Source organism: Mucor mucedo (assembly GCF_025094135.1).
Source record: "Mucor mucedo strain NRRL 3635 chromosome Unknown EV154scaffold_180, whole genome shotgun sequence".
In the NCBI taxonomy this organism is placed as follows: domain Eukaryota; kingdom Fungi; phylum Mucoromycota; class Mucoromycetes; order Mucorales; family Mucoraceae; genus Mucor; species Mucor mucedo.
In genome coordinates this window covers 1-27586 of record NW_026252464.1, presented here as the reverse complement: position 1 = coordinate 27586, position 27586 = coordinate 1, and the positions used below count along the sequence as shown (strand labels likewise).

The following is a 27586-nucleotide window of genomic DNA, read 5'->3' as shown; positions in this document are numbered from 1 at the left end:
CTCCATTTTTTTTTTTTTTACAAGATAAACAGTGCTTTGTATAACAACGTCTTTTCCCTTCATACTTTCCGTAGACAACAAATGGCCATGCAAAGTGTTCTTACTTAACCTTATCAGATTGATCTACTGCTTGTATCTTTACAAGCTGTCAATGCTTGATTCTTAATTGGATTGGGATATTTATTCTTAGAGCTTGATCGTTCTTTCAAAAGATCTCAATCGTAGTCTTACAAGCATTTCCATGGTTACAGCGAAAAAACTAAGTATATTATTTCACTTTTTATCGACCTCTGAAAACAAAGCTGTTTTTGAAAGCCTATTTTTTAAGTTCTCTTTCATCTGTGTTGACTGTCGAAAAGGCTTCATTTATAGCATTTTAAAAAGAGACGATATTCAATTTAATTTGAAGTAAAGTAAAATGGCTGACTACCACCTACCGGACATCGATTGTCCGGGTATAATCCCGGCAGGTGGTATATGAGAGAAGTTACTATATATAGTATAGCTTAGGTGGTATATGCAGGTTCTCTTTAGGAATTGATAAACAAGAGCTGGCTTATGTCAGGATGATCTAATTGTTTATTTTAATCGTCCATATGTTTCAACCTTTTACATGTAATATTCCAAAGCAATTCCAAACTTGTTAATTGTCTACAAAAAAAAAAAAAAAAATCTTCATAATTGATACATGCTGTTACTGAAATGCTGATAGACTGAAAGGTCGCATAATAGTTTAAATTAGTAAACAGTCCTACATCGTGAAAAATTTTTTTTAACATTTGACATTCCGGTCTGTACCAAAAAAGTATAAAAGGGACGAAAAAGTAAGCAATTAATTTTTTTCTTTAGTGACCGTACTCTACAGGATCTGTATGCAGTATGTTTCAATTCTACGTTTTCTAAACTAGATACAATCCCAAAGTTAGTCGATGATTTTCAGTAGACCTTCTTTTGAGTGAAGTGTGCCGATCATTGTTCTCTGAACAGTTTTTGTCAGTTGATGATCTCGCCTGTCTTTATTCCAAGGACATGGCAAGGAAGGAGCTACAAGTCTGATAACTTCAATTTTTTTTTTAATATAAATTACAAACGAAAAAACAAGAAGCATAAAAAATCTAGAAGGCGATAGTGTCTTTCTATTTTAATTTTTTTTTTTTTTTGGCTAACACTAGGATGGTTTCAATTGTATGGTTTCTTACTTTTTAGCTTTTTATAATCGTTTGTAATTTATACAGGATTTAAACTTGGCACTTGAAGAAACCTTAATGCATCTCAACGAGAGTGTAAACATTTCAGATTTAAACGAACAAAGACTCAATAAGACGGTATTAATTAACACAGGGGTTGGACTCTTCACGTACGTACTATTCTATCTTGGTTACAGATAAAAGATACGAGTGATAATAATATGAGGCAATACACTACCCTGAATATTAATGTAAAAACGTATGAGGTGGGTGTTGCTCATATTCCCATAGGATGGTAAGCTGTAGAGTTAAATAGAAACATGTAGCATTGGGGTTTCCGTAATAGTGTTTCTGCAGGGTATTCCGTGTAATTTCCCTTGACAACTGAAACACTATAAACATGGAGAAAATGCAAATGAGATCATGATGTTTAGAGTGAATATACGCTTGTATGGTTTATTCTATAAAAAAAAAGACTAAATAATTATATGACATGAATGTTTAGATTTGGTCACGTTCCTTTAAAAGCTGAGTGATATGCTCACTGATGGTAAATTGCTTGAGTACATCGGATGACAAGTGACTGGCACCGTTGACTTTACCAATACACTAATAAAGAAGAAAAAAAAAAAGTTAAAAAAGAAACCCATGGCTGTGAGGGAAGATGTCCCAAAAAGTTGATTATTTACCTTTGCAGAACCACACCAGCAATCAAATGCTTGAGCTTTAAAAATAAAAAGAAAATACCAAAAAAGTAAATAAATGATTATTTAAGAAACTACAAGTTTTTTTTTGAAATTACCCATGTCCCATTCGGTAGAAGGATAGAAAAAGTCCAACTCATCACCTTGCTTGATATCTTTTAAGGCCACGATGGCTCTTTGGGTAATGTTTAAATAGGTGGAAGGATCGCAAGAGTGGTTCAAGTAGAGTAAATCACTGTTTAATTCGACATGTTCTGTGGCGGATATTTGAACTGAAGAATAGCGTTTGGGTCCAGGGGTGAGACCTGTCAGATCGACAATGACAGCATCTTTAGCAAAGTCACGTTCGGCAACGAGTTTACTGGTGAAGGACTCGGGATCACCTTGACGAACTACTTTAAAGAGACCGGGATGAGAAGGTGAAGTTTGCATAGTTTTGTGTGTGAAAAAAAAAAAAGGGTGGTAACAAAGAAAGGGAAAAACTTTCACCGAAGCTTCTCTTTTTTTTAAAAAATCACGCTTTTAAAAAGGGTCCCTTTTTTTCTTTCTTTTTCTTATTTTTCCACGGTCTTACAATAATATAAGCAAATGGTAAAGCTGAAAAGAAAGTCTCTTTATACTACAACTCACTCTTTTTTTTTCTAGTTTAATCCTACAGCACCTCAAGAAGGTATGAGATGAAAAGAACACGCCAAAAAAAGAAAAGAAAATAGTTTAACCCATTAGAATAGCTCAAGACTTTATTGATTTTGTCAACAAGTCACCTTCTCCTTTCCATTGTACTTTTGAAGCCGCAGAAATTTTAAAGAAGGCTGGCTATAAGGAAATCAAGGAACGCGATAGCTGGAATAATGGGCTCATTGAACGTCAAGGTAAATACTATTTTACACGTAACGGTTCAGCTCTTGTTGCTTTCCAAGTGGGTGGAAAATACAATCCTGGTAATGGTTTCTCCATTATTGGTGCTCATACCGATTCACCTTGTCTCAAATTGAAGCCTGTCTCCAAAAAGAACAAGTCCGGCTATCTTGAAGTCGGTGTACAACTCTATGGTGGTGGTTTATGGTATATATATATATATATTTGCCACTAATCCCCTGAAATCTAAATATTGACATATGCAAATTTAGGCACACTTGGTTCGATAGAGATTTAAGTGTTGCTGGCCGTGTTTTGGTTGAACAAGAGGATGGTACTTTTAAACACACCTTGGTTAAGATCGACAGGTAACAAAAGAAAAAATTCATACAAGTCCATGAATATTTATACAGTTTTCATGTAGACCTATTTTACGTATCCCTACCATTGCTATTCATTTGGATCGTGGTGCTAACGAAAGTGTAAGATATTTTTTTTTTTTTTATTATTAAATTAAAAAATGAGATCACTTACATATTTCATTTTACAGTTCTCTTTCAATAAGGAGACTCAATTGGCCCCTATCCTTGCAACCGAAGCCAAAGCGTAAGTAAATTCTTATTGAAAAGGGATGATTTTGGATGAGCTAATAAATAGAAATGGTCTTAGTCAATTAACTGGTATTGTTGCTACGGAAGGTGTTGAATCTGAAGCCCATCATCATCCTTTATTGATCCGTGTTTTAGCCGATGAAATGAATGTCCAACGTAAGTCATTTTACTCCTAGAAAAATTTATTATTAGGGGGGGCAGTTTCTAAGAGACTTGTATTTTAGCCCAGCAGATTCGTGATTTTGAATTGGCAGTGTATGACACCCAATTATCCACGATCGGAGGAGCATGTAATGAATTTATTTTCTCACCTCGTTTGGATAACGAAGAGATGAGTTACTGCGCCATTCGAGCCTTAACGGAAGCCACAGATATTGAAAACGATGCAAATATTCGATTAGTCGCCTTATTTGATAATGAAGAGATTGGATCGCAAACAGCCCATGGAGCCGATTCGAATCTTTTACCCGTGACATTGCAACGTTTGGCCAATACACATGTGGTGGATTGCTCCGATGTCTCATTGACAGCGTTTGAGGAATCAATCCATAAGAGTATTTTGGTGAGTGCTGATATGGCACATGCTTGGCACCCTAACTACTCTGACAAACATGAAGAAAACCATCATCCTCAAATGCATAAGGGTACTGTCATCAAGGTGAATGCAAACCAACGTTATGCTACCACAGCTGTCACAAGTCTAGTTTTAAAGGAGTTGGCTAAGAAGCATCAGATTCCTATTCAAGTAAGGTCTCCCCCCTTTTTTCCATGATTTGGTTGCTAAGGACTGACATTTTTTTTTTTTTTTATAAATAGGAATTTGTTGTTCGTAATGATTCGAGTTGTGGCTCTACTATTGGACCCATGTTGAGTGCTAAACTTGGTCTTCGTACTGTTGGTAAGATGATATACAGAATGAATAAAAGAGAGAGAGGTAGCTGAAAAAAAAGAGACTTATTTAGATATTGGTAATCCTCAATTGAGTATGCACTCGATTCGTGAAATGGGTGGTACAGATGATGTTGCCCATGGTATCAAGCTTTTACGTGTAAGTATTTAATTTAAAATGAATTTAAATGATGTATGTTATTCTGACTTGTCTTTATCAGGTATTTTATGAGGAATTTGCTGTATTGGAGCAAAAGTTCATTGTGGATTAGGGGGTTTCCATTGTTCTCTTTTTGTGAGAAAAATAATGGCTGAAATAAATAAAGAGCGGAGTTTATAACGTACCTATCAAACTTGTTTTTTATAGAAAAAAAAAAAAAGTTCTGATTTTTTTGGGCTTTTTCCCTTTCTTTTTTTCTTTTTCTTTTTTATTCATACAATGGAAGATACTGTAACCGAAAATTTGTATGAGGTACTTGGGATACCCAAATCAGCTACAACTGAACAAGTGAAAAAAGTGTGTTCGTATTTTTTATGTATTGTTGATTTATTATAATAACATTTTTTACAATGATTTAGGCTTATAGAAAATTAGCATTAAGATACCATCCTGATAAAAACCCAGATAGTGCTGATAAAGTAAGCAAACAAATAAAGAGCCCAAAAAAAATAATGATGGGAAAAGTAATTCTTTTTTTTTTTTATCAGTTTAAAGAAATCAGCCACGCGTATCAAGTGCTTGGAGACGAACAGAAGCGAAGAGTATATGATCGATATGGTGAATTAGGGTTGCAGATGATGGATACAGTTGTCAGCCCATTATTCAATCCAGAAGTAGAATCCATGTTATGCACACTGCTGATGTCTACTTCACTAGTGTTTAGTTTGACCATTATATTTTTGGTGTTTTTAACAGTTCGGATTGATGAATATGTAATGTGGTCATGGTCCGTTGTCTGGATACCCGCCTGGATCATCAATGCGATGCTTCTTTATACACTCATTCAATATGTCCTCATACACAAAAAGAAGAAAGAAAGTGAAAAGGAAGACGAAATGGAGGAAACAAAAGAAAACGAGAAACTGCTGGACAGATGCAAAAAGGCTATCCTCTTACTTAATTTTATCTTACTCCTCTTGTTTCAAATCCTGATTGTAGTACGATTAGATGGAAAAAGCATGACAGCCTGTGCTGTGTTTATACCCTATTTCCTATTTGAAGCCATCCATTTCTTTAGTGTGGGCTTAGAAACGCTCGTGGGATGTTTGGCATTACTGTCAGTGGGGGAAAAGAGTCGATTGGGCATCTTTATTTTTAGTCAGCATTGGTTCAGCCTATTACGGTTCTGTCAGTTTTTACTGATTCCCTTGCGTATCGATCTCATCATCTATTGTTCCTGGGGTCTTGTATTTATACCAATGTACCTTATCGGTCTGAAATGGGCGCTTGAATTAGCCTACCGTTATTATGTCTTTTCAAATATGCCTCAGCCCGACATTGCTCACCAAGGAAAAATCACTGTGCTTGTGGGCGTCGTGGTATTTACCATCGTCAGTATCTTGTTTTATGCTCTGGTAGGTTTGATAGCTCAACGATTGGATGGTGTCATCCATGTCAATATGTCAAATGTCTTTGTTCCTCTGTTTATCGTCTTTGTAAGTCATTGTCTTCTCTTCACGCCCTGAATTCAATTTTATATTCATTTTTTTTTTTTATATATAGTCCATGTTTTTGTGTTGTTCCGGATGCTGTCTTCCGTGTTTGTTACGCGTATCGGCAACGTCTGATCTAGAAGAATCCGAAACTCAACAATTGGTAGATGCAAGCAGACGAATCACCGCATCATAATTAGAAATTCTTTCTTTTTTTTTTTGTATTTTTCTTTTTTATATATACATATATTACATTTTTCATCTCAACATATATACACGCGCATAAAAGGATGTGAGAGGGTTAGGGTTTTTTTTATTTAAAGCTGTACATAGAAAGTGAAGGGAATATAAGATGTGTGTCTGTGTGTGTGTGTGTGTGTATTTAGATACTTGCGCCCGCTGCAACCTTTTCTTGTACGATGTCATCCAGATAAGGTTGTTGTCCATATTTATTATTATTATTGTTATTATGTTTGATGGAGAGGTGATTGGTATGGGTAAGATGAGCACCTGGTAATGCACCTAATCGATTGACGATCTCCTTTTCGATTTGAGGATAGATTTCATCACTGGTGTTACCACGTACATTCACCACGACGTTTTGGTAATGGTCTAATAAGGGTAAAGCCATGGCGTGATGTTGTTCTAAGCGAACCTTGAATACTTCGGGTGTATCATCGGGTCGTTGAGATAAAGGTTCGCCAGTAATATCGTCTACACCTGCAACACGAGGTGGATTGTACGACAAGTTGTACACTCTACCTGAAGGAATATGAATCCAGCGATCTATGGTCGTTCTGTAAGTTAGTCTATCACCAAAAAAGTCACCTCGTTTATTCTTATTTTTTACCCATGATTCTTTGCAAAATAATGTCTTCAGGTACTTCTAAATTGATCACTAAGTTTAATGGTTGCATAATTCTGTTCAAGGAAGCGTCTAATGCCAATGCTTGATTCACGGTTCTTGGAAAGCCATCCAAAAGCCAGTTCTAATATAAAGTGGGGGGTCAGACATATTTCAGACGTGAGACAAAAAAAAAACCAGAAAAAAAAAACGTACCGTGTTACCAACATGCAAAAGTTCTTTATCAATCAGGGAGATCAGTAAATTATCCGGTACCAATTTTCCATCTGCCACATACTGACGAGCTTGTTGACCCAACAGCGTGTTTTCGGTAATGTTTCTACGTAATAAATCTCCACTGGATAGATGAGAGACACCAAAATTCTTTTCGAGACGGCCGGATTGTGTACCCTTTCCTGAACCCTGTTATATGCTTTGGGTTTAGTTTCATGACTTTCTCTCTTCTCCCCCCCCCTTTCCCTGTCCCCATACTTACAGGACAGCCAATTAATAAAAGACGCAAAGGTTGAATGGCGTTGGTTGGACAGTCATGAAAAGAACGACGCAAAAAGTTCTTTAAAACAGGAAGCCGACTACGAAGCATGTTGGATATTGTAAAGAAGAAAAGAAAGGAAAAATAAAAAAGAGAGGGAAAATAAATTTTATTTTTATTTTTTTTTGTTAAATCTAGTCACGATAAGATGAGCAACTGATTTTCCTCTTTAAGTAAAAGCGGAATGACAATACGCTTATAAATTATGATGGGAAAAAAAAAAAAAATGGGGTTTTAAAATTTTTGACGTAAGTTATTTTTTGTTGTTGTTGTTTGTTTGATGTAGTGGTGGGCGCTTTTTTTTTCTTTCCACACATTGCATGAACTGAGTCAATTAAACTGCTTTTATATATACTCTTTGTGTTTATTTTTTATGGATACGTTCACATGCAGCATTTCACATATACGCCTTTTCACGTGATACCCTTTTTTTTTTTTCTCTTCCTTTCACAGGCTGCTTTATTTGCGATGTGTAATAGTAATTCTGTTCTAATATCAAACTGGCTGATTTACCAAGGAAAATAGAGCCCATTGGTATGTATCAGAAAAACTTTTTTTTTTTGTGTTTGTTCACAAGATGGGTTTATTTACAGTTAAACGGTCATTGCAAGGATGGAACGGCCACAACGGTAATGGCCGGGAAAGATTGCGCTCAACCAATGGTATCAGCAGTCGTCAAGACATGATTTTATAGAAACCATGGCAATGGTCGCTAACAATGAAAAATAATTTGTCAACAATCGTAATGTACGTGACAACTATCTTTTCTATGAGACAATAAGGTGTAGAGATATTAGTCATTTTTTGTGAGATAAACCTTGTCTGCGTATAAGAAGAGATTTATTCATGAATTGATGCAACCAACAAACACACTGCTCATGATGGTAACAATACTCCAGCTGTTGACACTGTCCAATGATACGTCATTTTCACACACATGTATATACGGCATAGATAGTTTTTTATACGTGTAACCGGAAAAACTCATTCTCACCGACCAAAAAAAAAAAAAAAAAAAAAAAAAAACTGTTCGTGTCTCACTTGTCAACATGAACACACATATTTTGTGTATCTTTTTTATACATTTTCAGAATCTCCCGTTACGCATGGTATATGCATTGTATTGCGTGAATGTTTATATTTGAAATTTTTTTTTTTTTTTTTTTTTTCTTTTTAAAAAAAAACAGTGTTGTTTGGAAAAGTTCTTTTAAATTATCTAGTAAAAAGCATGAGGAAGGATGTTCTACATCTTTTTAAGTCTCACCGGTGGGGACAAGGAAAAATTTCTCATTAGTTGTTGAAAGACATGAGAGTGAGTCATTGCCCTGTTTCCATTCCTCTTTCTAGATGGTTTCAGCCAATCAATATTGAGTGGATATCATTAAATTCTTCAAGGGATGGAAGTAGGTCAGATATGCACAGGACCTTTAAGTGATTAAATATGTAACAACTCTAGATTTACTTTGAACAATAATTTTCAAGTTTGTCTAAAGTAGTGAAATATACTACTTGTTGTACCTGAAAGATATAATCAATCACAAAAGAATAATTTTTTTTTTGTCGGGATTAGATTCATGGGATTGACAAGATTGTCTTGTAAAGAGTGTTGTTTCCTTTTAGTGTCGTATGCGCTTTATAGAATAAAAGAAATACATTACAGTTGAATCTACCATTTTTTTTTTTTTTTTTTTTTTTTTTTTTTTTTTTGAAGAATTATCATTGACAAGTGGCTACGCAATTTTTTATTTTATTTTATTTTGCTCGTCTATTTAGTGTGAGTATTTACCGCGGCGAATGGGTTGTGTGCCCATAGCTTTTTTTTTTTTTAAAAAAAAAACAAAGCAAGCGGGGGGATGCAGCTGAAATTAAAAAATAAAGTAAACATTACCATTGTTCTACTTCAACGATACAAATTTGGATTGACATAGACAAAAGAAAATATCAGGAGCAGTTACAGGATCCTATAATATTGTAGTTACATAGGATGTAAAAAGTAAGAATTCGCTTTTATTTATACTCTTATTATGCTTTGACTCTCAGAATTGAAATCCGCTTGTGACACTTGCCTCATCCTTTTTTATTAACAGAATTCAACAAATTTTTTTTTTTTTTTTGTAAACTTTATTTCTAGCATTTGTGATTAACATGTATTCTTTTGATTTTACTGCTTTTACCAAGGAAAAAAAAAAAAAAAAAGTTTAAATATGTTTTATTTTTAAAATAATTCCGAAATCTAATCTGATCTAAGCGGAGATGAATAATGGAGGGTGGTGAGGTATAATACATAATGAAATGCCATGGCGTTTAGAGATGAAATGTATAAAGAAAGGTATATATATACAAATAAGAAGAGAAAAATGATTGAAGGAGGGCGCGGGAGGAAAAAATTTATGCCCATTTACCAAGCAAAGCCATCAAACCCGCACCACAATACATGGACATGAAACAAATGAATTTACGAGTGAAAGGAGATTGACGGAACTCGACATTTTGGTTGATATCTTGGCTCATTAAGGAGATATAGGCATTGTAGAGTAGAATACCAGCCGATAAAGAGTCGAGGATAGCACTAGCGAGCACAGAAGAACTGGAATTAGGGTTGAAAGAGGAATGGATACCGATACCAATGGCACAACCAATGGGGGTCATGATCATGAATAAAGTGCCCATCAGAGCAGGTCGACGCCAGCCTGCGATATTCATATCATTAATACGCGTACCCAAGGCCACACCTTCAAAAAACTGATGAAAGACAAGTGCGATCAAGAGTGTGATGAATTCGTCGGTACCTGTATTGGACAGTGTGATACCGACAATGATGGAATGCATGACAATACCCAATTCCAGGATCAATGTACCAATATGTTTTAATGGATCTCCTTCTTCAAAGAGACCGGCACTATGAACATGACCTTCGTGATCATCAACAACTAAACGTGGATCAACAGGTGAATTACGGGCGGTGGATTCAGATGAGGATGAGGACTTGGTCTTGTAGCCAAGTTTTTCGATATCGTTACATTGATTCTCCTCTAATTTTCGAGCACGAATACGTTCAATGTTGGAAAGAGCAGCGAGTTCTAAAAGCTGAAGTGCAAAAGATGAAAGCATACAAAATACACCGGCAAATGAACCATAACTTTTCCATCCCTCGCTGAGACAAGGACTATCGAAATTTTCCAGTGCTTCAGGTAACATGTGCACAAATGCCGTGGCTAAAATCACACCTGTACCGACTTTTTTTTTATTATTAAAAAAAAAAATGTTAGTGGTGAACATGAGTAAATTCAAATACAAAAAAAAAAAAAAAGAACTTACAGAACTTTCCCATGGTCAATAACCATTCTCGATAACTTCCTTTGTCGTAAGGGGATATTCTGTGCATAATGATAGGAGTGAAGACACCTTGAAGAATGAAGTTCAGTATATTTTGGATCACATAATCAAGGGGGTACAGACTTACCGAGTGCACTGGTAACAAGGATAATGAATAAAGCGCCAACTCGTAATGACATATTATAATCAGTAATTGTTTCTGCTGCACATTCTTCATTTTCTTCTGCTACTACTGTTTCGGTCGCCACTTCTATATATATAGAAAAAAAAAAAGCTGTCAAAAAAAAAAAAAAAATATCTCGAGATTTTTATTATTATGATTGTATACCTTGAGCCAATGCACAAGTGAATAATATACAAGAGATCAGTAACAATCTCAACATGATGATATGAGGGATGCAAAAAAAAAAAAACAAAAAAAAAATAGAAAAGAAAGGGAAAGGTGAATAAAAAGTGAACACAATTTTTTTTTTTTTTTTTTTTTTATTAATAACTCGTAAGGTTGTGTTTCTGTGTACCCTCGTAGTTATGTGTTTTATATCGGAATTTAAAATATTCCGCCAATCATTAGCGAAAATTTCTCGTTCGAAATCAAATAAATTTCTGGTCCTGACTGTCAACTCTGGGATCCTACTCCGATCACGGATTTCATTGGCCCAAATTGTTTAATGGATGGTGCTTCCCTATCACTAAAATATAAACCTGGTTAAAAAAAAGTCAAACAGGCATGCAGGTCCACCTGGTTGCCATATAGAGCACTTTGGATTCACATATTGTAAAATTTCATTCCTTTAGGCAGTAAATTTTGTGAAGTATGACTTGATCCTTTGCTTCTAAAGAAAAAAAAAAAAAAAAAAGCTTCAGAATATCAATCATACTGGCTTTTCGAAAAAAAAAAAAAAAAAAGTCATTCGATCAATTGGTACGATAAACCGATAAAACGGATCATTGTATAACTGGATTATTAGTTGTCAATGTCATGTTGCTTTTTAATAATGAAGTCATTCGCTATCTGATAATACCTTAGTACGTCAGTAGCTTAAAATACAAATAGTTTAATAAATTAATTTACCGAAAATATAGCGTCTTTTACAAAGAAGAACTCTGACAAAAAAAAAAAAAAAAATTTCTAAACCTCATAACGTGTTTGTAATACAGGATAATTAAATGACCAATTACTTCATTTTTACATGCAGTGATAAGATAGTTCACGCATACCTTGGTACACCCACTCGGGCCACATTATTCCATAGTTTGGTCCACTCAAGGCAGTTAATTTATGTACGGGCGGTATTGAATAGTTTGGCCTGAAGCTCTTAAAAAATCCCATCAAAGTCTCGGAGGTACAACCTTGGATAAAGATCGTTCCTTTTTTTTTTTTTTTTTTGATTACCCGGTTTATTGATACCGAAGACAGAGAAAGAAAAGGCTGAGAAGCTACACAAAGATTATTGCAGGCTCTGCTTAATAACAATAAGAAAAAAAAAAACTTCGGGAAACTGAACCGAGAAAGAATGAATCTGGGCCAAACATTTAGAAAAAAAAAAAAAAGCTTAGTATAATGGCAGTTGGTGAAGCGTCGCTTCGAAAAGCTTTTGTTATTTATCTCAAAGTCTGTTTGAGTCTGTCTAAAGATGTTTTTCCGTTCTCTATATTCAATCCTTGTCTTCTTAGTATCTACACAAAATATGTACTACATACTCCTGAAAATGATACAAGTGCATGCGTTCGGGTTTACTAATAAATAGCCCTTTACACCGTAGCAATTATTATCCGTATATCGTTTCACATAAACTTATGACTATCCTAAAATACGTGAAAATTCCTTATTAACCATTTGAATATGAAGCGAACTGAGACAAATTCAAAGAATGGCATTTTGTTTTTAATCTTGAATTCATGAGGGTGAGGGTGAGGGGGCAACTGTGACAAGAAGATATACAAAGCTGTTTATTTGGAATAATTGATTATGTGCCTGTTGAAAAAAAAAAAAAAAAAATGAAAATAAACGTCTTACCTTCGAAAGATAATCCATCTCGGTTTGTCTGGTCTGGTAGTCTGCATTGACGTGAAAAAATTACTTGAGGTGTCATAAAGCCTTCATTACGTCGAGTAGGTTTTAGAAAGAGGTATGGGAATAAAATAGAAATACAACAAAATTAAAGATGCCGTCAGAGTTTCTGTTGCTTTTCTCTCTCTCTCTCTCTCTCTCTCTCTCTCTTTCTCTTTCTGTCACACACACACACACCGTAAAGCCTAAAAAAAATGATAGTGAATGCAGCCACTGTTGGAAGGTATTGGATCATATATAGCCTGTTCACCGGACACATACGGGCTCTTGTAAGATTTGGTTTACAGTCTTACAAAAGGAGTGGACAACATCAACTTCTACCACTATCGTTACCCGATTGTCGGTCTGTAGAAGAAGCCGCTTTCTCCCATCTCGATTTATGGGATGATAGGTACAATAGAAAACAGTTTTAGTGATAAATTGTAGTTAACACGATATGTTGTGCTCTCATTATGACCTGAAGGAAATTCCTATACTATATTTGACATAATCTTATGTGATCATGACTTGAAAGAAGGTTTTTGCTTGTATGTTAAGATTAATTACGTACAGAAGCTTTAGAAATTTCCATGGAAAGCTAAAGCGGGTGGGAGAGAGGAGGAATTGAACTGTTCTTTAGGAAGGCAATTATTTGTCATTAACCCGCAGGAAAAGGCTGCTGTGCTCCTGTTTTCTTGTTTTTTTCTTTATTGGAAATACGATTTATCAACATACATTCATCCAGTTTACTTACTCTTAAACCATAGGAAATCAAAGACCTTCTCAGTATACGTTTATACGGGTTACCACTAAATACGCTATTTTTGATCATCTTTAAAAACCAACGACAAAAACAGTTTCTAATAAAAAGTCCAGTGAGTGTTCTTATTTACTCAGATTTTTCGTGGTCTGGTATGGTACCTATCATCCATTCCAAAACTGTGATAGACGAGTAGCGATCAAATACGTATATATTGCATAATGCACTTGATTTTATCGGTAATGCTGATGGAACAATCTATCACAGCCTATCCTCCCATTGGAACAATTTGGATCTTTTTTTATTTGCGAATTAAATTTGATTGTCAGTCAGAAAGGGGAGGGGGTGGGATTGCTTTGTTTGTTAATAAGAGTAAATGATGTAAATCATGCTTTGAGTAATTTTTTTTTTTTTGATGTGAGACTAATTAGTGAATGTATTAATAGTTTCTCTGCCTGTAAATTCAAATAGGCATTCTGTCTCTATTTACCTGAATTGTCGATTGCGATTTGTTCACAAATACATCAATGACGTACTGATACATGTTTTTATAAGATGACGATATGACGACCAATGACACATGGATGAAAATCTGCAATGCAAGTAAAATGAAAAAAAAACAGAAATAGGTAAAAATGCAGATAAAAAGATTTTTTATTTATTATAAACATTTTTGACAAAACACCAGCGATTCACCTTGAGCACCTTGTTTTGTTTTAGCAGCGGAATCCAATTGCTTATGACAGGTGGTACAGGCTAAACATTTTTTATGCCATCGACTTGCCAAAGGGCCCGGTGTATCATCCATAATGGAAATACTATGACGACACCGAGGACAGGTTTTGGCACCACCTAATTTCGGTCGACGTTTCACTTCGATTGTGGGTCGCACTTCCATCTCTTGACGTCCTATTGTTGTTGTTGTTGCTGCTGTTGTTGTTGTTGTTGTTGTGGTGGTGGTAAGTCGGTGACAGTTTTCACAATACGGCCTTCTTCCAACTTCATACACAGGTTGACCTAACCCAATCTTGCAACCATTCCCGAAACACCGAAAGCATTCAAAATGATACATTTTATCATTGAATTGAAAGGCATCCTTGGAAACGGATTTTTTACAACCGAAGCAATTGGGACCGGTGACTTCACATTGAGCGTGATAGAATGTATGGCCGTCTGTGGCACACTCACCATTTTGAAAAGGCAGTTGGCATTTGCTGCATAAAAAGCAGGATTTGTGAAACCATGCATATAATCCATCACCCATGGGAATCTTGGTCTTCTTTTGACTGCTGTCACCCAACGGTAAATGACAATGATGACAGGGCTGTCGTGATATACTGGACGGAGAGACGCGTGGGTTTGGTGTGACGACTCTGGTGGTGGTGGTAGTAGTGTTGATGATGTCTTCATCTGTGGCTGGAGAAGGTGTACGTGGTGGTGTGACGACGGCAAATAAGTCGCGATCAATGCGTGGTCGACGACTGTTGCGCGCACTGTTGAGGTATAGTTCGGATGTGCTACTGGATCCAGAAGACGACTGAGATGAATAAGAGTCATAACGTGATGATTTGGAGGGTGAAGGGGTAGCGGGTATTCTACGTGATTTCCCACTTTGAGCATTAAAGCAAGGTTCACAACAAGGTCGTTGTTTGAGGTCAATCAATGGGTTTGCTTCCAATGGTAGTTGACAAGAAAAGCAAGTAAAGCAATGAGCGTGCCAAATGCTGGCAGCATGCTCAATCCAAGCATCATTTTTGGATACGGGTTTTTGACAGGTGGGACTAAATAGATATAAGAGGATTAGTCTATTTTAAACAACACCAAAGAAAGAAAAAAAAAAAAAAGAGAGAGAGTGTATGTCATACCATTCGCCCTTATTGTGTAGTCTAAGATGACATTCTTTGCAATACGATAAATTATCCTCGACATAAGAGGTAGAAAGAGGTTTACTACAACAGCAACATACTTTCTTTTGTACAATGGGTGGTTTATAAAAATTGGATTGGGTGACGGATACAATCTTTGTTGCGGATGAGATGGCTTGTTGCTTTTGAACCAGTTCTTCCGGTGCTAAAATAGTATCAGCATATCTAAGACAAAAATAAATAAAAAAACCTTAATATGTTTTTATTATTTATAGTTGGATATCAAATACTTTACTGTGATTGCCATCGGTCCACAATGGACATACCACCTTCTGAAACGATATTTGAAATTGTAGAAGCTATAAATGTAAAAAAAAAAAAAAAAGAGTAAGGCGTCTGTGCTTTTATTCAATAGGGCCCATAGTTACCAACAGATCTTCCACCACACTTGCTACATTTACCCACCGTAATATCTCCACAACGATGACAAAAACCCATAATAATAATAATAATAATTTAACGAAAATAATGAGAAAAAAAGAAAAAAGAAAGGGAAAAGAGTGGAGTGGTAAAGAAGGCAAGCTTTTTTTTTTATATGTTTCTATCCAATGTCAAAACATTCCTAAAAAAGGCTAACGACTCCCTTAAAAAAACAGAGCCCATTTGGGGTAAGATGTATACAAAAACAAGCCAAAATTGTCTCTTTGTTTTTTTTCTTTATATAAACTTTTTTTTTATTTTATTGTTCCTTGGAAGGCACACCTGTCTCAACAAATTGCTCATCCTCCTCTAAAGGTTCCTCAGGAGCTTCTTCAATCATGGTATTCAAAAAGAATTCAGCAATCTTTTCATGGCTTCTATTCTGTGCCTCGTAAATAGGTGTCAGGTTCATGTTGTTCTTGACCTACGTGTGTGTCAGTTTCTACATATATTTATATACATATGCCCTCCCTTTTCTTACCTTGCAGTCAGCTCCATTCTTTACCAAGAGTTCAACCACTTCCAAATTACCATTTAACGCAGCCCAATGAAGAGGTGTGTTACCTTCTGTGTTCTTTGTATTGATTAAAGCAATTTTCTCGGCACTCTCCAAAGTGTTTAATTGTTCGACAATATACTTGACAATCTCTACATTCGTAACTAATCAGCCTCTCTCTCTCTTTACCCCCCTTTTTTTGCTTACCCAAATGGTTGTTGGCACTGGCCATGTGAAGTGCCGTCTTACCAGACTCGTCCTTTTCTAAATAGAGCTGAGGAGACACCTTCGTCTCTTTTAAATCCTCGAGTTCACCAGCACGGGCAAAATAGATTAAATCGTCGAGTAATTCTTCGTGAGAGGTAGACATGGTTACAACCGAAAAAAGAGAATCTAAACGTCAATTTTTTTTTTTTTTTTTTTTAAAAAAAAGAGGCTTTTTACCCGCCAGCCAGTTTAACACTCCGGCCCTCTGTGTGTATGTGTGTGCTCAGGGTAAGAGAATGGATATTAGAAATGAAGCAATGTGTGTATGCTCAAGTAGAGAAATTCGCATGGGAATGAAGCAATGCGTATGAGAAGATCATGCATGGTAGGTTGATGGATCACCATGGCGGCGGTGGATGGATTCCAAAGATACGTGGATGAATGATTAAGTTACAAGGACAAGGTTTCTTTCGTGTGAATATTCATCGAAGACGGACATAATTTTTAATCTAGCTTATCTCTCTCTCACTCAACACAAACAATAATAATAAAAAAGACGGCAGATTAATTTTTTGGGCATGGAGAATGGGCAACAAAACAAAAAGGGTATATATATAAGTGTGAGTTTTTGTTTTGCTGTGCCCATTCAACGATGATTTTTTAATTTTCCATAGAGATTGTGATTTTGTTTTTAAAAGAGATATGAAATACTCTAATAAAGGGTTCGTTCTCGTCTCACCCTTATTCTTTTCCTCTATAAAGAGAAAAAGAACAAACTATTTATTGCGGCAACAAAAAAAAGGAATTTACTCGTCATCCTCGTTCTCTTCATCATTGGCAATGTTGAAGTAACGGAGCTCGAAGGTTTGCTTATCAGAAGCAATGACACGGAGCCAATCACGGATTTGGTTCTTCTTCAAGAACTTCTTGGTGAGGTACTTGAGGTAACGCTTGGAGAAAGGAATGTTGGTGATAACAGTGATCTTGTTGTCAGCAGAGCGAGAGATAGTGACAGCCTCACCGAGGTTGTTGGTACGACCATCAACCTTGATACGATCGTGAAGGTACTTCTCCTATAAAACAATAATGCTTTAGTTATGATTCATTTTATAACAATAAACAACAACTTACGAAGGCAGCAGCATCAAAGATCTTGTCGTTGGCAGGACCGGAACAGTCAATAACGAACTTGGACTTCTTGGCAGCAGTGGTGGAGGTCTTGACGGGAGCCATTTTTGGTTATGAAGAGAGGGAAGGAAGAATCTCTTTATTTTCCCTTTGACCCTTGTTATTTAAAGTAAAAAAAAAAATTTTTTTTTTTGTACACGCGACTGCTATGTGGCTTATGTACAAAATGGGAAAAATAAATGAATCTGTTCCCGTACCTGGATTTTGTCTGTGTCTCCACTTCTCGAGAGAGAGAGAGATAAAGCGAAACTTGAGGCATTTTAAAAAAAAAACTATTTAATTTTTAATTTTTTTTATCAGCAATATAGATAGAATGTATCGCCTGATAAATCTAATGCAAATGACAGTAACCTATACATGCGCTAATTCATTTATTGGTCTCTTCTAAATCCCATGATTCATGTATTTTATTACAAAAAAAGAAAGAAAAAAAAACCTTAAAAAGAGGTCACTATTTTGACAAGAAATGTAAGATTTGTTTATTTCAACATTGTATAAAATACCCCTTTTTTTATTATTTATTGTTTATTCTTTTTTTTTTTATTTTATTTCTCTCTTCTTTTTTCCGCACACAACAAAAAAAAAAAAAGATTCATGAAACTAGCATTGATATTATACGGTATTAGTCTGTGTTTGATCGTTGCATTCTGGCAATTTTTACGTAAACCCGATGATTTCATCAACGACTGTAGCGATAGTCGACTCGCTTATACCCAAGTGCCGGAAAGCCCATGGTTTGTTTGGACACAAAGTTACCCAGAGATCTGCAGAACACCTCAAAATGCTACCGTAAGAAAACAACATGGTTATTTTCTTCACATTACCGATATGCATGTAAGTTTTTCATTCTTTTTTTTTTTTTAAAGAGGAGTTCATAAATTTTAAAAATATCTCATCTCAGGTGGATGAGGATTACATCGAAGGAGGCACAGTAAAAACTGCCTGCCATGACTTACCAAAGACATCCATCAACAAAAAGAAACGCAAGTCTAAGCCAGTGATACCGGATGTTCTGGCAGGAAAATACGGGACCCCCGGCGAACGATGTGATGCACCCGTCAGATTAGCCAAAGAAACATTGGATTGGATCTCGCAGGAATGGCTTGATAAACTCGACTTTGTTTTATGGACAGGCGACAATTCCAAGTAAAGAAAAAAATGTTCTCAGAACAAGATGAAACAAAAAAGAAATAACTGTTTCTTTTTTTTTTATTTTTATTTTAGGCATGATTGGGACAAGAACAATAAGCGAAAACGTCGACATGTGTATGAGCTTAATCAACATGTCACAGATATGGTCATGGACACTTTTTGGCCAGCTTCTATTCCTGTCATTCCTAGCTTTGGCAATAACGATGTCTTCCCTCATAATCAAATTGGTGGTCCAGATACGGATGCCGACCTCTTATCCTTTTACGAACAAATGTGGCGTCCTTGGATACCCAAAGATCAACGTTCCACATTCCGTCAAGGCGGTTACTATACCATACGTGTCGCCCCTCGTTTAAACGTACTGACATTGAATACCATGTACTTTTATGTACGTAACAAGGCGGTTTCCAACTGCGTTCATCCTACAAGTCCTGCTTATTTACAACTCGTATGGTTTGAAGCCCAATTGGCGCATGCTCGCTCCACTGGAGAACGTATCTACGTGATTGGTCATGTCCCTCCTTCACCGCGTGATTATAAGGGAACGTGTCTCACTGAATACATGCGTATCGCTGCTAATTATACTGATGTCGTGATGGGTCATTTCTTTGCCCATTTAAATATGGACCATTTTCTCATGTTTGACGGTAGACAAGATAGTCTGACCAAACGAAACCAGAAATTGTTTGATATTACGGATTATGACGATGATGAAGAAGTACATGCAACGCGCGACATTGATGCTTATTCAGACTGGTTACGAGACATGTATCAAGATATTGACCCATTGGATGATAAACGAGCTCCTCCCAATACTCAGCCTCCATTAGTCGTAGTTCAGGTTTCACCTTCTGTATTACCTGTCTATAATCCGGCTATCCGCATTTACAAATATGAGATTAATCCCGACGATATACTAGACGACGACGACGATGATGATGAGGATGATGACGATGAAGATGATGACGATGATGAGGATGAATTGAAACCTCATGGTACACTGTTAAACTATGCACAATACTTTGCCAATCTCACAAAATGGAATGGTATGCCATCAGATGCAGCATTGGAATATGAATTGGAGTATACTACGGATACAGCGTATGGTATGGAAGATTTAACTGTGGAATCTTATTTCCAATTAGCCAAATCCATGGTAGAACATACAAAAGAAGGAAATGCACTTTGGACCATGTATCGTGATCATATGTTGGTGAAAACTCAAAACTTTACACAAACACACTTTTAATAAATAAATTTTTTTTTAAATATGAGTCTTTTGTAATTTTTCAACTAATTCTCGTTCTTCAGAGGCATCCAAATGAGTAGTAGGTTCTTGGGCTTCAGCTTCTTCAGCTTCCTTAACAAGTTCTTCCTCCTCTTCCTCTTCCTCTTCTTCTTCTTCATCACTATCGATATCTTCCATTTCATCCAATTCATCTAAAGCATCTTCATGATCCCAAGTAGCTAAAGCTTCCTTCAAGATATCAACCACATCATGATCCTCTTCGAATTTATTTCCGTTCAATTCCAATTTCTCCAAAAGGGATAAATGCTCCTTGATGGCATCTGCCAAGATTTGAACACCGTCTGCTTGAATTTCATTGTACTGCAACAATAACTCCTTTAAGCCCTTATTTCCACCCTTTTGCAGAGCAGTAAAGACATGAACACCACCTCGCTTCGATAACAAACAATCCGAGACGTTCAAGATCTCCAATTGAGGCCAGCTAGGTAAAGCCTGAGCCAAGGCCTTGGAACCCTTCACCGTAAAGGTATTGTCCTGAAGATCCAGGTGACGCAAGTTTTTACAGTCACGCAGTCCGTTGACAATCGTACGAATACCATCGGGTCGAATACCGTTTTGAGGCATACGCACCACTTCCAATGTACCGTGAGAGGAAAAGGCACGAGCCAGGGCCTCTGAAGAACCATCCTCCAAACGATTACGACCACAAATAATGGTGCGCAAAGAAGAGGCGCGACCCTCTGCCTTGGCTTTATCAGCAGAAGCCTGTAACGCTTGCGCAATCATGGCTCCGCCACCCAAACCAAGTCCGTTATTGTTTAAACGCAACGTTTGTAAAGTCGACGTGTTCGAGAGGAAATCAATAAGTGGTTGTGCTCCCGCAGGTCCAAACGCATTGTCCGATAAATCCAACTCGCGAAGTTCTACTTGTTCAAAGGCGTCACAGAGAGCTTTCAACGCAAGAGGAATCTCTGCTAACAAGCGACCCGTAAAGATGTCCGATAACAGCGCTTGCTGCATGGGGTGGGATTAGTTTATTATAAATAACAACAACAAAAAGTTTCAACCGCATTTACCTTCAAGTGCTTCTTGGTCTTCAAGGCTTCGGCCAAGGCTTGACTGGCTTCGACACCAAGCGTGTTACCACTCAACTCGATCACTCGAAGATCAGGCATTTGGTTGAGCGTCTCGACAAATTCTTTGACATCACCGGCCGTGTTTAATTTTAAACCTTTGCCAGCAATGGAAAAAACCGTATTGTTCTCAAGTGCATATTGGTTAATGGGTACAGCCATTTTTTTATTTTTTATTATTTATTATATTTGTCAAAAGAAAAAAAAAATTTATAGGTAAAGAGGAGAGAGCGAGAGAGAGAGAGGTCGGTTGAGAGAAGAAGGATCACGTGAGTGATTTTTTTAATGAGCGCCACCAGCTCTTTCTCTCTGGCTGCTGCTGCTGTTGTTGCTTGTTAATGATTAAGGCAGAAGACCGCTTTCGATGGATGTCTTGTGGAACGGAGGCATTCTTTCGCAAGATCCTTTCATTAAAGAAAGCAGAGGATTTTTTTAATATACTTTTTTCTTTTGGTTCTCGTTGTTGTAGTTGTTGCAGATGTTGCTGCAGGGGAGAGATGTCATGCTGCTGCTGCTGCTGTTGCTTCGATGATGATGATGATATGACTACTGCTTCTTGCGCAGCTGCTATGGCAGCAGCAGACGTACTTGGACTCTGATGCTGTTTAATAACGTGGTCATGACTTTCAATGGTGTCGAGTGTTGAGAACATGGATACTTTTTCTTCATTGTTTGTGATCAGACTATTGGAATAGCTTTCCGTCATCAATGTGATATCATCCTGCTTATGAAAAGAATTCTAAAATAGATTTTTTTAAATTAAAATGTAGATACAAAAGCAAGTGATAAAGTACCTTGTCGCTGTTGGGGATGCGCGGTATAAAATCAAACTTCTTTAGTAGATCATTTTCAAATGTGTTGTCGTTTTCAAACGACCAAGGATTGAAATCGGTTGTCGTTGCCATGATACAGTAATTAAAAAAAAAAAAAAGTAAGTAGAAAAGAGAGAGAAAAAAAAAAGAGAAAAAAAAGAAAAGGAAAACGATATTTAAATATATAATGCAAGGAGTCTATTGTCTATCTCTTTCTCTTTTGTTGTATATAAACTGGGTAAAAAAAAAAAAAAAAAAAAAAAAAAAAACTCCCTTTTTTTATATATGTATATGTATATTTAGATAGCTATCGATCGATATATATATAAAAGAAGTTTATTGTCGCAAGGCCTTCAATCGCTCAGTCAACAATCTATCTTCATCCTTCTCTTTTGCCTTTGAGGGCTCATTTAATACTTTGCTTGGTTCTAATTCATTTAATGTATCATTTAATTCTAAACCGTGCTCATCAGCCACCTGATGCATCAGTGAGTCGACTTCATCTTGAGGTGTGTTTAACGTGGTGGTGCCTGCCATGGCTCCCTCCATATATCCCGTTTGTACATCAAGGTCTTCAAACTGCGTCTCAAACTTGTCCATCACCATCGAAATCTATAAATAAGATGGGTTAGTGCGCATGTCTCATACAACAAAATAGAAGGAATGTCACACCTGCTCCAGGTTCATGGTGTCCATGGCTCTACCCATGCCACGCACCACCATGGCCATAGAATTCGACACTTTGCGCATGGTAATAGCGGTTTGGACGCGACTGGCAACAGCGTCAATACGAGAAGACAACTTTAAGAGATTTAAGGCTTCATTCTTCTTTCGAATGGCGTTGGAAGCATAAATACGAGCTCCCTCCATATTTCCATCGGAAATGGCCTTTTTTAACTTGTTCTTTTCCAAAGTTTCATCTTTTTGACATCGCTTGGATTGTTTGTTTAATTGCTTGGCGGTGAACTATAATCTTATTGTCAGTGATATATGCATCGATACACCATGGGTGCCTCTCCTTTTATACCTTTAATTGAAAAAGTTGGTCTATTATACAGCAGTTTTAAAAAGAGCCTATTAGTTTTTTTGTGTTTCTATTTTTGTCATACACCCGTTTATATAAAGTTACTTTCTAAACCGTTCATTTTGTTATAATTAGAATAAAAAGATGGAAAAAGCAAAAAAGCCAAAAAAAAAAAAAAAAAAAAATTAAACCACAATAAAATTAAAATTGAGTAGTGTGTGTGTGTGTGGGCTTGGGATAATGTAGGTGTCACCAATAAGTGATGTAATTGCTTTGAAACAAGATAGTTTCAAGGGCAACAACAACTCGGTTTGTATTTCGGTCCGACCTGCTTTAAACACGATAGATTGAAACCTCTCTCTCTCTCTTTGTTTTGGCCCTACACACACCAACACGAAACAACAGGAAGATAAGAACCGGGCCCGTCGTTCCTTTTTTTTTCTTCTTCTTTCTCTTTCTCTTTCTCTTTCTTTTCTCTCTCTCTCCACACGCACACACTATGGATCGATTAAGATGGATTCCTCTGCCCAGGACACAAAGCACACTGTCGGATTTCATGCGACAGACAGATAATGCATCGTTTGATAGAGACTGGAAACAGTTGCGTTTTGCTCCTTGGCGATTTTTCTATCTGGATTATCATCACCACCTACAACAAGAGGGCCAAACTATGGAGCAATGGCTTGTATCTGAATGGATCAAAGTAAAAAAAAAGTACAAGAGAAAGGCATAAATCATTACTCACACTGTCAGAAATAAAATATATATATATATATATATAGGTCTACGAGTTTTACATGTTAAAGAAGGGTGAAATTGAGCGTCGAGTATCGGGAGGCGACCCTAAAGAAATACCCACCTTACAGAGCGACATTCAACAACTGTACCATTTTAGCAAATTAAATTATTGTGGCTTTTTACGTTTATTCATGCAATACCATCGGCTCTTCGGATCAGGTCCTCCACCCACAGACGCCCTGCGTCGATTGATGATGGACAGACCTTTTTGGGATACCTCTTCACACTTCTTTTCAATGCTCGTACCTTTCAATCGGCTTTGCATCCATTCCACCGCGCTCCCCAGCTGTGATTCTTCCAAGAGATCACTCGACACCATCGTCACTGCAACACATGAGTCCTCCGTGAAAAAGTATTGGCTACATTCAGATCATGTTATCGAACTCTATCTGCTCTTATCCACACACGGATTACAGATTCAAGACAATAACGCCATCAATACCGCTACAGATGAAATAGGCCATCCACAGGGCTTCAAATCAACGAATGACATACATCCGTCATCAATCGTTCCTCATTCAGGTCGACTGAAAATATCCACAACGTACCTGGATTCACCAGATTTGAACGATTACACCGACCGATTAGTAGGTCAATCAGATACATTGTCGTGCACAAAGTCCATACGTACAAGGACCTATGATAATGTACCTTATGCTTCGTTAGAACAAAAGATGTACTATCATCAACAACACCATCGAAAAAAGAAGGGTAAAGAACCTGAATGTTGTGGTACCTTAACTACCTTGGCTTGGATACAACAACGTGTTTGGTTGAAACAAAAACATCTTGCTTCCTTGTTCCGTGCTGAGTACTCGCTTTCCAATTTACTAGATAAACCTTCCTGTCTTTATCGAACCGATGGTCTCTTAGTGACCGAAAAGGACGTTTGTCGCATGAAGCAAACGTCTTTACATATGCAAGAACAGGTCCATCACAAGATTAAAATCCCTGGTAGAACTCTTTTTTTATTTATTTCCCTCATTTTATTTACACATAAAAAGACTCACATCCCCCTCCCCATTTTTCTTAGTATTAAAAACAAGTCAGTATCGAACCGTGTTTGCCAACAAGGATATCACAGTGACGATTGACACAGACATTTCATTTACACGTCCACACCAACCCGAATCCAATCGATTTCCTTATTGCGTAGTACAAATTCAGCACAGTCAAACCCCAACTTGGTTATCGGAACTAGAAGCATCACGTCTTTTAGAACCCGTGCATGATTTCTCTCTTTATCTCCATGGTATCAGTATTCTTCATCGTGTTCACGTGTACCCACCTTGGCAATCGAAATTCACTTCATCCGATATTCGATATCCACGTCATCGAGGCAGTCTTTTATCCCTCAACAAAACAAAGGATCAGGTGACCAACGCCACCACACCTCCTGTCAGTTGGAGTTCGGATACCATTGTCACATTGGACGAGGATACGCTTTCTTCTTCCTCTTCCACATGTTCCTCTTTACTCAGTCCAACAGTGAACAAACAAGGTCAATTACGTCGTTCGTTTGATTCTTATTGCAGTTTTGATCATCCCACCTCTTCCAAATCTGACCCGACCAATTGCAAGAGCTGTCAAACCAAGCTTAACCCTCATCCGCCATTCTATGGTACCTCTCATCCTAAAAAACCGACAAACCGTACATCCGCCAGAGGAGATATTACCTTTTTCTCCGTTCTCAAGAACGCATGTTTATCTACCTTCCACAAGAAGGGTGAAAAAACCTCGTTGTTACCCCAATATCATACACACACTGGCATTTCACGTCCTACCATCATCACTTTGACCTGTGTATTTACCTCCTTTGTGATTTCATATTTACTTTATCTATTCATCCTTAAAATCAAATAATAAAAAACAATATATATATTATCTATCCTATACGTGCTTTGACAAGTCGTTCCAATTCAAATACATGATCGTCTCGTACACCGGGACTGATCTCGCGTAAAGCCTCTGCCAAATTTAAAAGATACTCGGCGTTCCATCCACTGGGTCCGTACGTCTCATGAATTTGTTTCGCAATCGCTTCAGCGGGTGCAGGTCCTACATACGCTTCATTATCCGTCGTTGCAATATACACCAAAGCCTACAAGATCCGTATTAGTTTTTTCTCTCTCTTTCCTTTTTAGGATATTCTCTTTTTTTTTTTTTACATTTTTCACAGCAGGTGTTTCATCATCTTCTAAACTATACACATCCACCGTATGCACCGTATACCCATTTTTCTCTCGATGATCTAAATAAGCACGCGTGGCCTCTACATCATCCGTTGGAATCTTAAAAGCAACACCCCAAGTGACCTTATCATGTCCTTCCTAATGCCGTGGGCCCATGTTGAATATTTTATGCATTCCAAAGAAAGAGGAGGAGGGGTTACAACTTACAATACTCTCAATATTTTTCCATTCGTCAAAAGGAATCAATGTCACCACTCGACCAGGTTTTTCAGGTGTGCCTCGATGGTCCTCACTATGCTGTCCACAACGTCAAACTTTCCCTTGTTTTCATTCTCATGTTTTTTGTCTGCTTACCTGCCAAAAGCGTCTGACATAGTTTTTAATGTAACCAATTTGTCTATTAAAAAATAAGCAGGAATGAATAGTTTGTTTATGGTTGTCAAGTGAGTACAAGAGAGTATTACTTGGACTCGTAATGAATGGGAGGTTTCCAAATTAAAGAACCATAACCAAAGACCCAAATGCCTTCAGAGGATGGTGTATCTAATGTTTCGGGTGCCATTCTATAAGAAAAGAGCGAGGGAGAAACTATCTGGGGGGAGTGGAGGGACTACAGTGTGTACACTTCAAATTCAGACAATATCAGTTTTTTTTTTCAGACGAATCAAAATTCACTTTTAGACATTCGCTTACCTTTTTCAGACGATATACACTATTTTTTAAATTATTCGTGCAGAGCAAGGAGGAAATTCGTTCATGTTCACAAAAAAAAAATTCGATCAAAAATAAAAGAAAAATTAGTTTGATAATAATTGAACGAAATAAACGAAAATAAAATATTTTATAATCCATACAGTCATTATATGCATTTAAGATGTTGTATCTGGATTAAAATTACGTTTTGACTTCATAAACTAAACTAATAGACGCTCTTCTTCACTATAATAACAAAACCCAAAACTTTAAAGGGTAGTTGTCATTCTTCAAAATTAGGGTGTAAAAGGCTCGTTTTATTAATTTTATCTTTTTATCTCATTTATATTGTATTTGAGTAAGACACAGTGTATCTGTTACCACCTACGAACACATGTACTCTTCAATTACTCTACCAGTGTAAGGGAACACACTACTGGTATTCGTTCTTAATGTTTTATGTACACTCCGGCCCGGAAAAAAAGTACCATATTACAAAGGGAAATCGTTTAATGTTCAAAAAAAAAAAAAAAAAAAGAGAGATATAGACGATCTTCTCCTTTTGATTAAACTTCTTTCTCTTTCAGCTTTTAATCCTCTCCTAATTTTTAGGTAATCTTTATATGCTATTTTAATAGCAACCTTTCTTATATTGCCATTTTATAGTGTATCATGGATGAGGCATCTCTCCCGACAAAGACCGGATTATCGCAGTAAGTCGTCAATTACTGGCATCGGTTGGAAGCAGTCGTCTTTGACAACATTACACAATTTTGTTAGAGTTGTTCATACTACTACAAAGCATGCATATTATTTTTCCAAGTATATATTCCTCAATGAATTGCAAGCAGAC

General features: G+C 36.8%; 14 protein-coding genes across 14 annotated transcripts; 5 read left to right on the top strand and 9 right to left on the bottom strand.

Annotated features, from left to right (window-relative positions):
• Nucleotides 1-1688: 1688 nt before the first annotated feature.
• On the bottom strand, nt 1689-2323 carry EV154DRAFT_430996 (uncharacterized protein; the record flags this gene model as incomplete). Its single annotated transcript, XM_051596574.1, has 3 exons — nt 1689-1796; nt 1877-1911; nt 1990-2323. 3 exons carry the CDS (start codon nt 2321-2323, stop codon nt 1689-1691), a joined length of 477 nt encoding a protein of 158 aa, XP_051451598.1.
• A 34-nt stretch (nt 2324-2357) lies between these two features.
• EV154DRAFT_528357 (peptidase M18) lies at nt 2358-4601 on the top strand. The gene is made up of 11 exons (XM_051603574.1): nt 2358-2482; nt 2537-2561; nt 2623-2956; nt 3022-3117; nt 3174-3231; nt 3300-3355; nt 3419-3516; nt 3585-4105; nt 4177-4258; nt 4323-4408; nt 4470-4601. The coding sequence occupies exons 1-11, from the start codon at nt 2480-2482 to the stop codon at nt 4518-4520; spliced, it is 1410 nt and encodes a 469-aa protein (XP_051451597.1). The 5' UTR covers nt 2358-2479; the 3' UTR covers nt 4521-4601.
• Nucleotides 4602-4646: 45 nt separating this feature from the next.
• EV154DRAFT_528355 (uncharacterized protein) lies at nt 4647-6184 on the top strand. The gene is made up of 3 exons (XM_051603573.1): nt 4647-4887; nt 4957-5904; nt 5972-6184. Exons 2-3 carry the CDS (start codon nt 5044-5046, stop codon nt 6095-6097), a joined length of 987 nt encoding a protein of 328 aa, XP_051451596.1. The 5' UTR covers nt 4647-4887; nt 4957-5043; the 3' UTR covers nt 6098-6184.
• A 9-nt stretch (nt 6185-6193) lies between these two features.
• Nucleotides 6194-7385, bottom strand: EV154DRAFT_528352 (adenylate kinase-domain-containing protein). Its single transcript, XM_051603572.1, has 4 exons — nt 7242-7385; nt 6962-7168; nt 6752-6890; nt 6194-6687 (listed from the first exon to the last, which is right to left on the bottom strand). Exons 1-4 carry the CDS (start codon nt 7347-7349, stop codon nt 6284-6286), a joined length of 858 nt encoding a protein of 285 aa, XP_051451595.1. The 5' UTR covers nt 7350-7385; the 3' UTR covers nt 6194-6283.
• A 2301-nt stretch (nt 7386-9686) lies between these two features.
• EV154DRAFT_540584 (Zinc/iron permease) lies at nt 9687-10629 on the bottom strand (the record flags this gene model as incomplete). Its single annotated transcript, XM_051604425.1, has 2 exons — nt 9687-10534; nt 10617-10629. The coding sequence occupies 2 exons, from the start codon at nt 10627-10629 to the stop codon at nt 9687-9689; spliced, it is 861 nt and encodes a 286-aa protein (XP_051451594.1).
• A 4094-nt stretch (nt 10630-14723) lies between these two features.
• EV154DRAFT_389700 (uncharacterized protein) lies at nt 14724-15467 on the bottom strand (the record flags this gene model as incomplete). The annotated part of the gene is made up of 2 exons (XM_051595097.1): nt 14724-15225; nt 15310-15467. Coding segments are annotated over 2 exons (660 nt in total), but the record flags the coding sequence as incomplete, so codon positions are not given.
• Nucleotides 15468-16048: 581 nt separating this feature from the next.
• On the bottom strand, nt 16049-16655 carry EV154DRAFT_540583 (ankyrin repeat-containing domain protein; the record flags this gene model as incomplete). The annotated part of the gene is made up of 3 exons (XM_051604424.1): nt 16049-16213; nt 16295-16437; nt 16493-16655. 3 exons carry the CDS (start codon nt 16653-16655, stop codon nt 16049-16051), a joined length of 471 nt encoding a protein of 156 aa, XP_051451592.1.
• Nucleotides 16656-17298: 643 nt separating this feature from the next.
• On the bottom strand, nt 17299-17725 carry EV154DRAFT_570215 (ribosomal protein L22e; the record flags this gene model as incomplete). The annotated part of the gene is made up of 2 exons (XM_051606188.1): nt 17299-17565; nt 17624-17725. 2 exons carry the CDS (start codon nt 17723-17725, stop codon nt 17299-17301), a joined length of 369 nt encoding a protein of 122 aa, XP_051451591.1.
• Nucleotides 17726-18176: 451 nt separating this feature from the next.
• EV154DRAFT_99307 (Metallo-dependent phosphatase-like protein) lies at nt 18177-20103 on the top strand. The gene is made up of 3 exons (XM_051607887.1): nt 18177-18514; nt 18582-18826; nt 18905-20103. The coding sequence occupies exons 1-3, from the start codon at nt 18275-18277 to the stop codon at nt 20079-20081; spliced, it is 1662 nt and encodes a 553-aa protein (XP_051451590.1). The 5' UTR covers nt 18177-18274; the 3' UTR covers nt 20082-20103.
• Nucleotides 20097-21256, bottom strand: EV154DRAFT_540581 (uncharacterized protein; the record flags this gene model as incomplete). Its single annotated transcript, XM_051604423.1, has 2 exons — nt 20097-21095; nt 21158-21256. The coding sequence occupies 2 exons, from the start codon at nt 21254-21256 to the stop codon at nt 20097-20099; spliced, it is 1098 nt and encodes a 365-aa protein (XP_051451589.1).
• A 1008-nt stretch (nt 21257-22264) lies between these two features.
• EV154DRAFT_99194 (Snf7-domain-containing protein) lies at nt 22265-23360 on the bottom strand. Its single transcript, XM_051607886.1, has 4 exons — nt 23156-23360; nt 23054-23073; nt 22699-22992; nt 22265-22638 (listed from the first exon to the last, which is right to left on the bottom strand). Exons 1-4 carry the CDS (start codon nt 23169-23171, stop codon nt 22363-22365), a joined length of 606 nt encoding a protein of 201 aa, XP_051451588.1. The 5' UTR covers nt 23172-23360; the 3' UTR covers nt 22265-22362.
• A 5-nt stretch (nt 23361-23365) lies between these two features.
• On the top strand, nt 23366-25722 carry EV154DRAFT_99314 (VTC domain-containing protein). The gene is made up of 3 exons (XM_051607888.1): nt 23366-23753; nt 23833-24802; nt 24882-25722. Exons 1-3 carry the CDS (start codon nt 23550-23552, stop codon nt 25709-25711), a joined length of 2004 nt encoding a protein of 667 aa, XP_051451587.1. The 5' UTR covers nt 23366-23549; the 3' UTR covers nt 25712-25722.
• On the bottom strand, nt 25690-26786 carry EV154DRAFT_99184 (ChaC-like protein). Its single transcript, XM_051607885.1, has 6 exons — nt 26734-26786; nt 26505-26664; nt 26395-26437; nt 26248-26337; nt 26017-26178; nt 25690-25949 (listed from the first exon to the last, which is right to left on the bottom strand). The coding sequence occupies exons 2-6, from the start codon at nt 26600-26602 to the stop codon at nt 25734-25736; spliced, it is 609 nt and encodes a 202-aa protein (XP_051451586.1). The 5' UTR covers nt 26603-26664; nt 26734-26786; the 3' UTR covers nt 25690-25733.
• A 610-nt stretch (nt 26787-27396) lies between these two features.
• On the top strand, nt 27397-27568 carry EV154DRAFT_579354 (uncharacterized protein; the record flags this gene model as incomplete). The annotated part of the gene is made up of 1 exon (XM_051606582.1): nt 27397-27568. A coding segment is annotated over exon 1 (159 nt), but the record flags the coding sequence as incomplete, so codon positions are not given.
• Nucleotides 27569-27586: the final 18 nt, after the last annotated feature.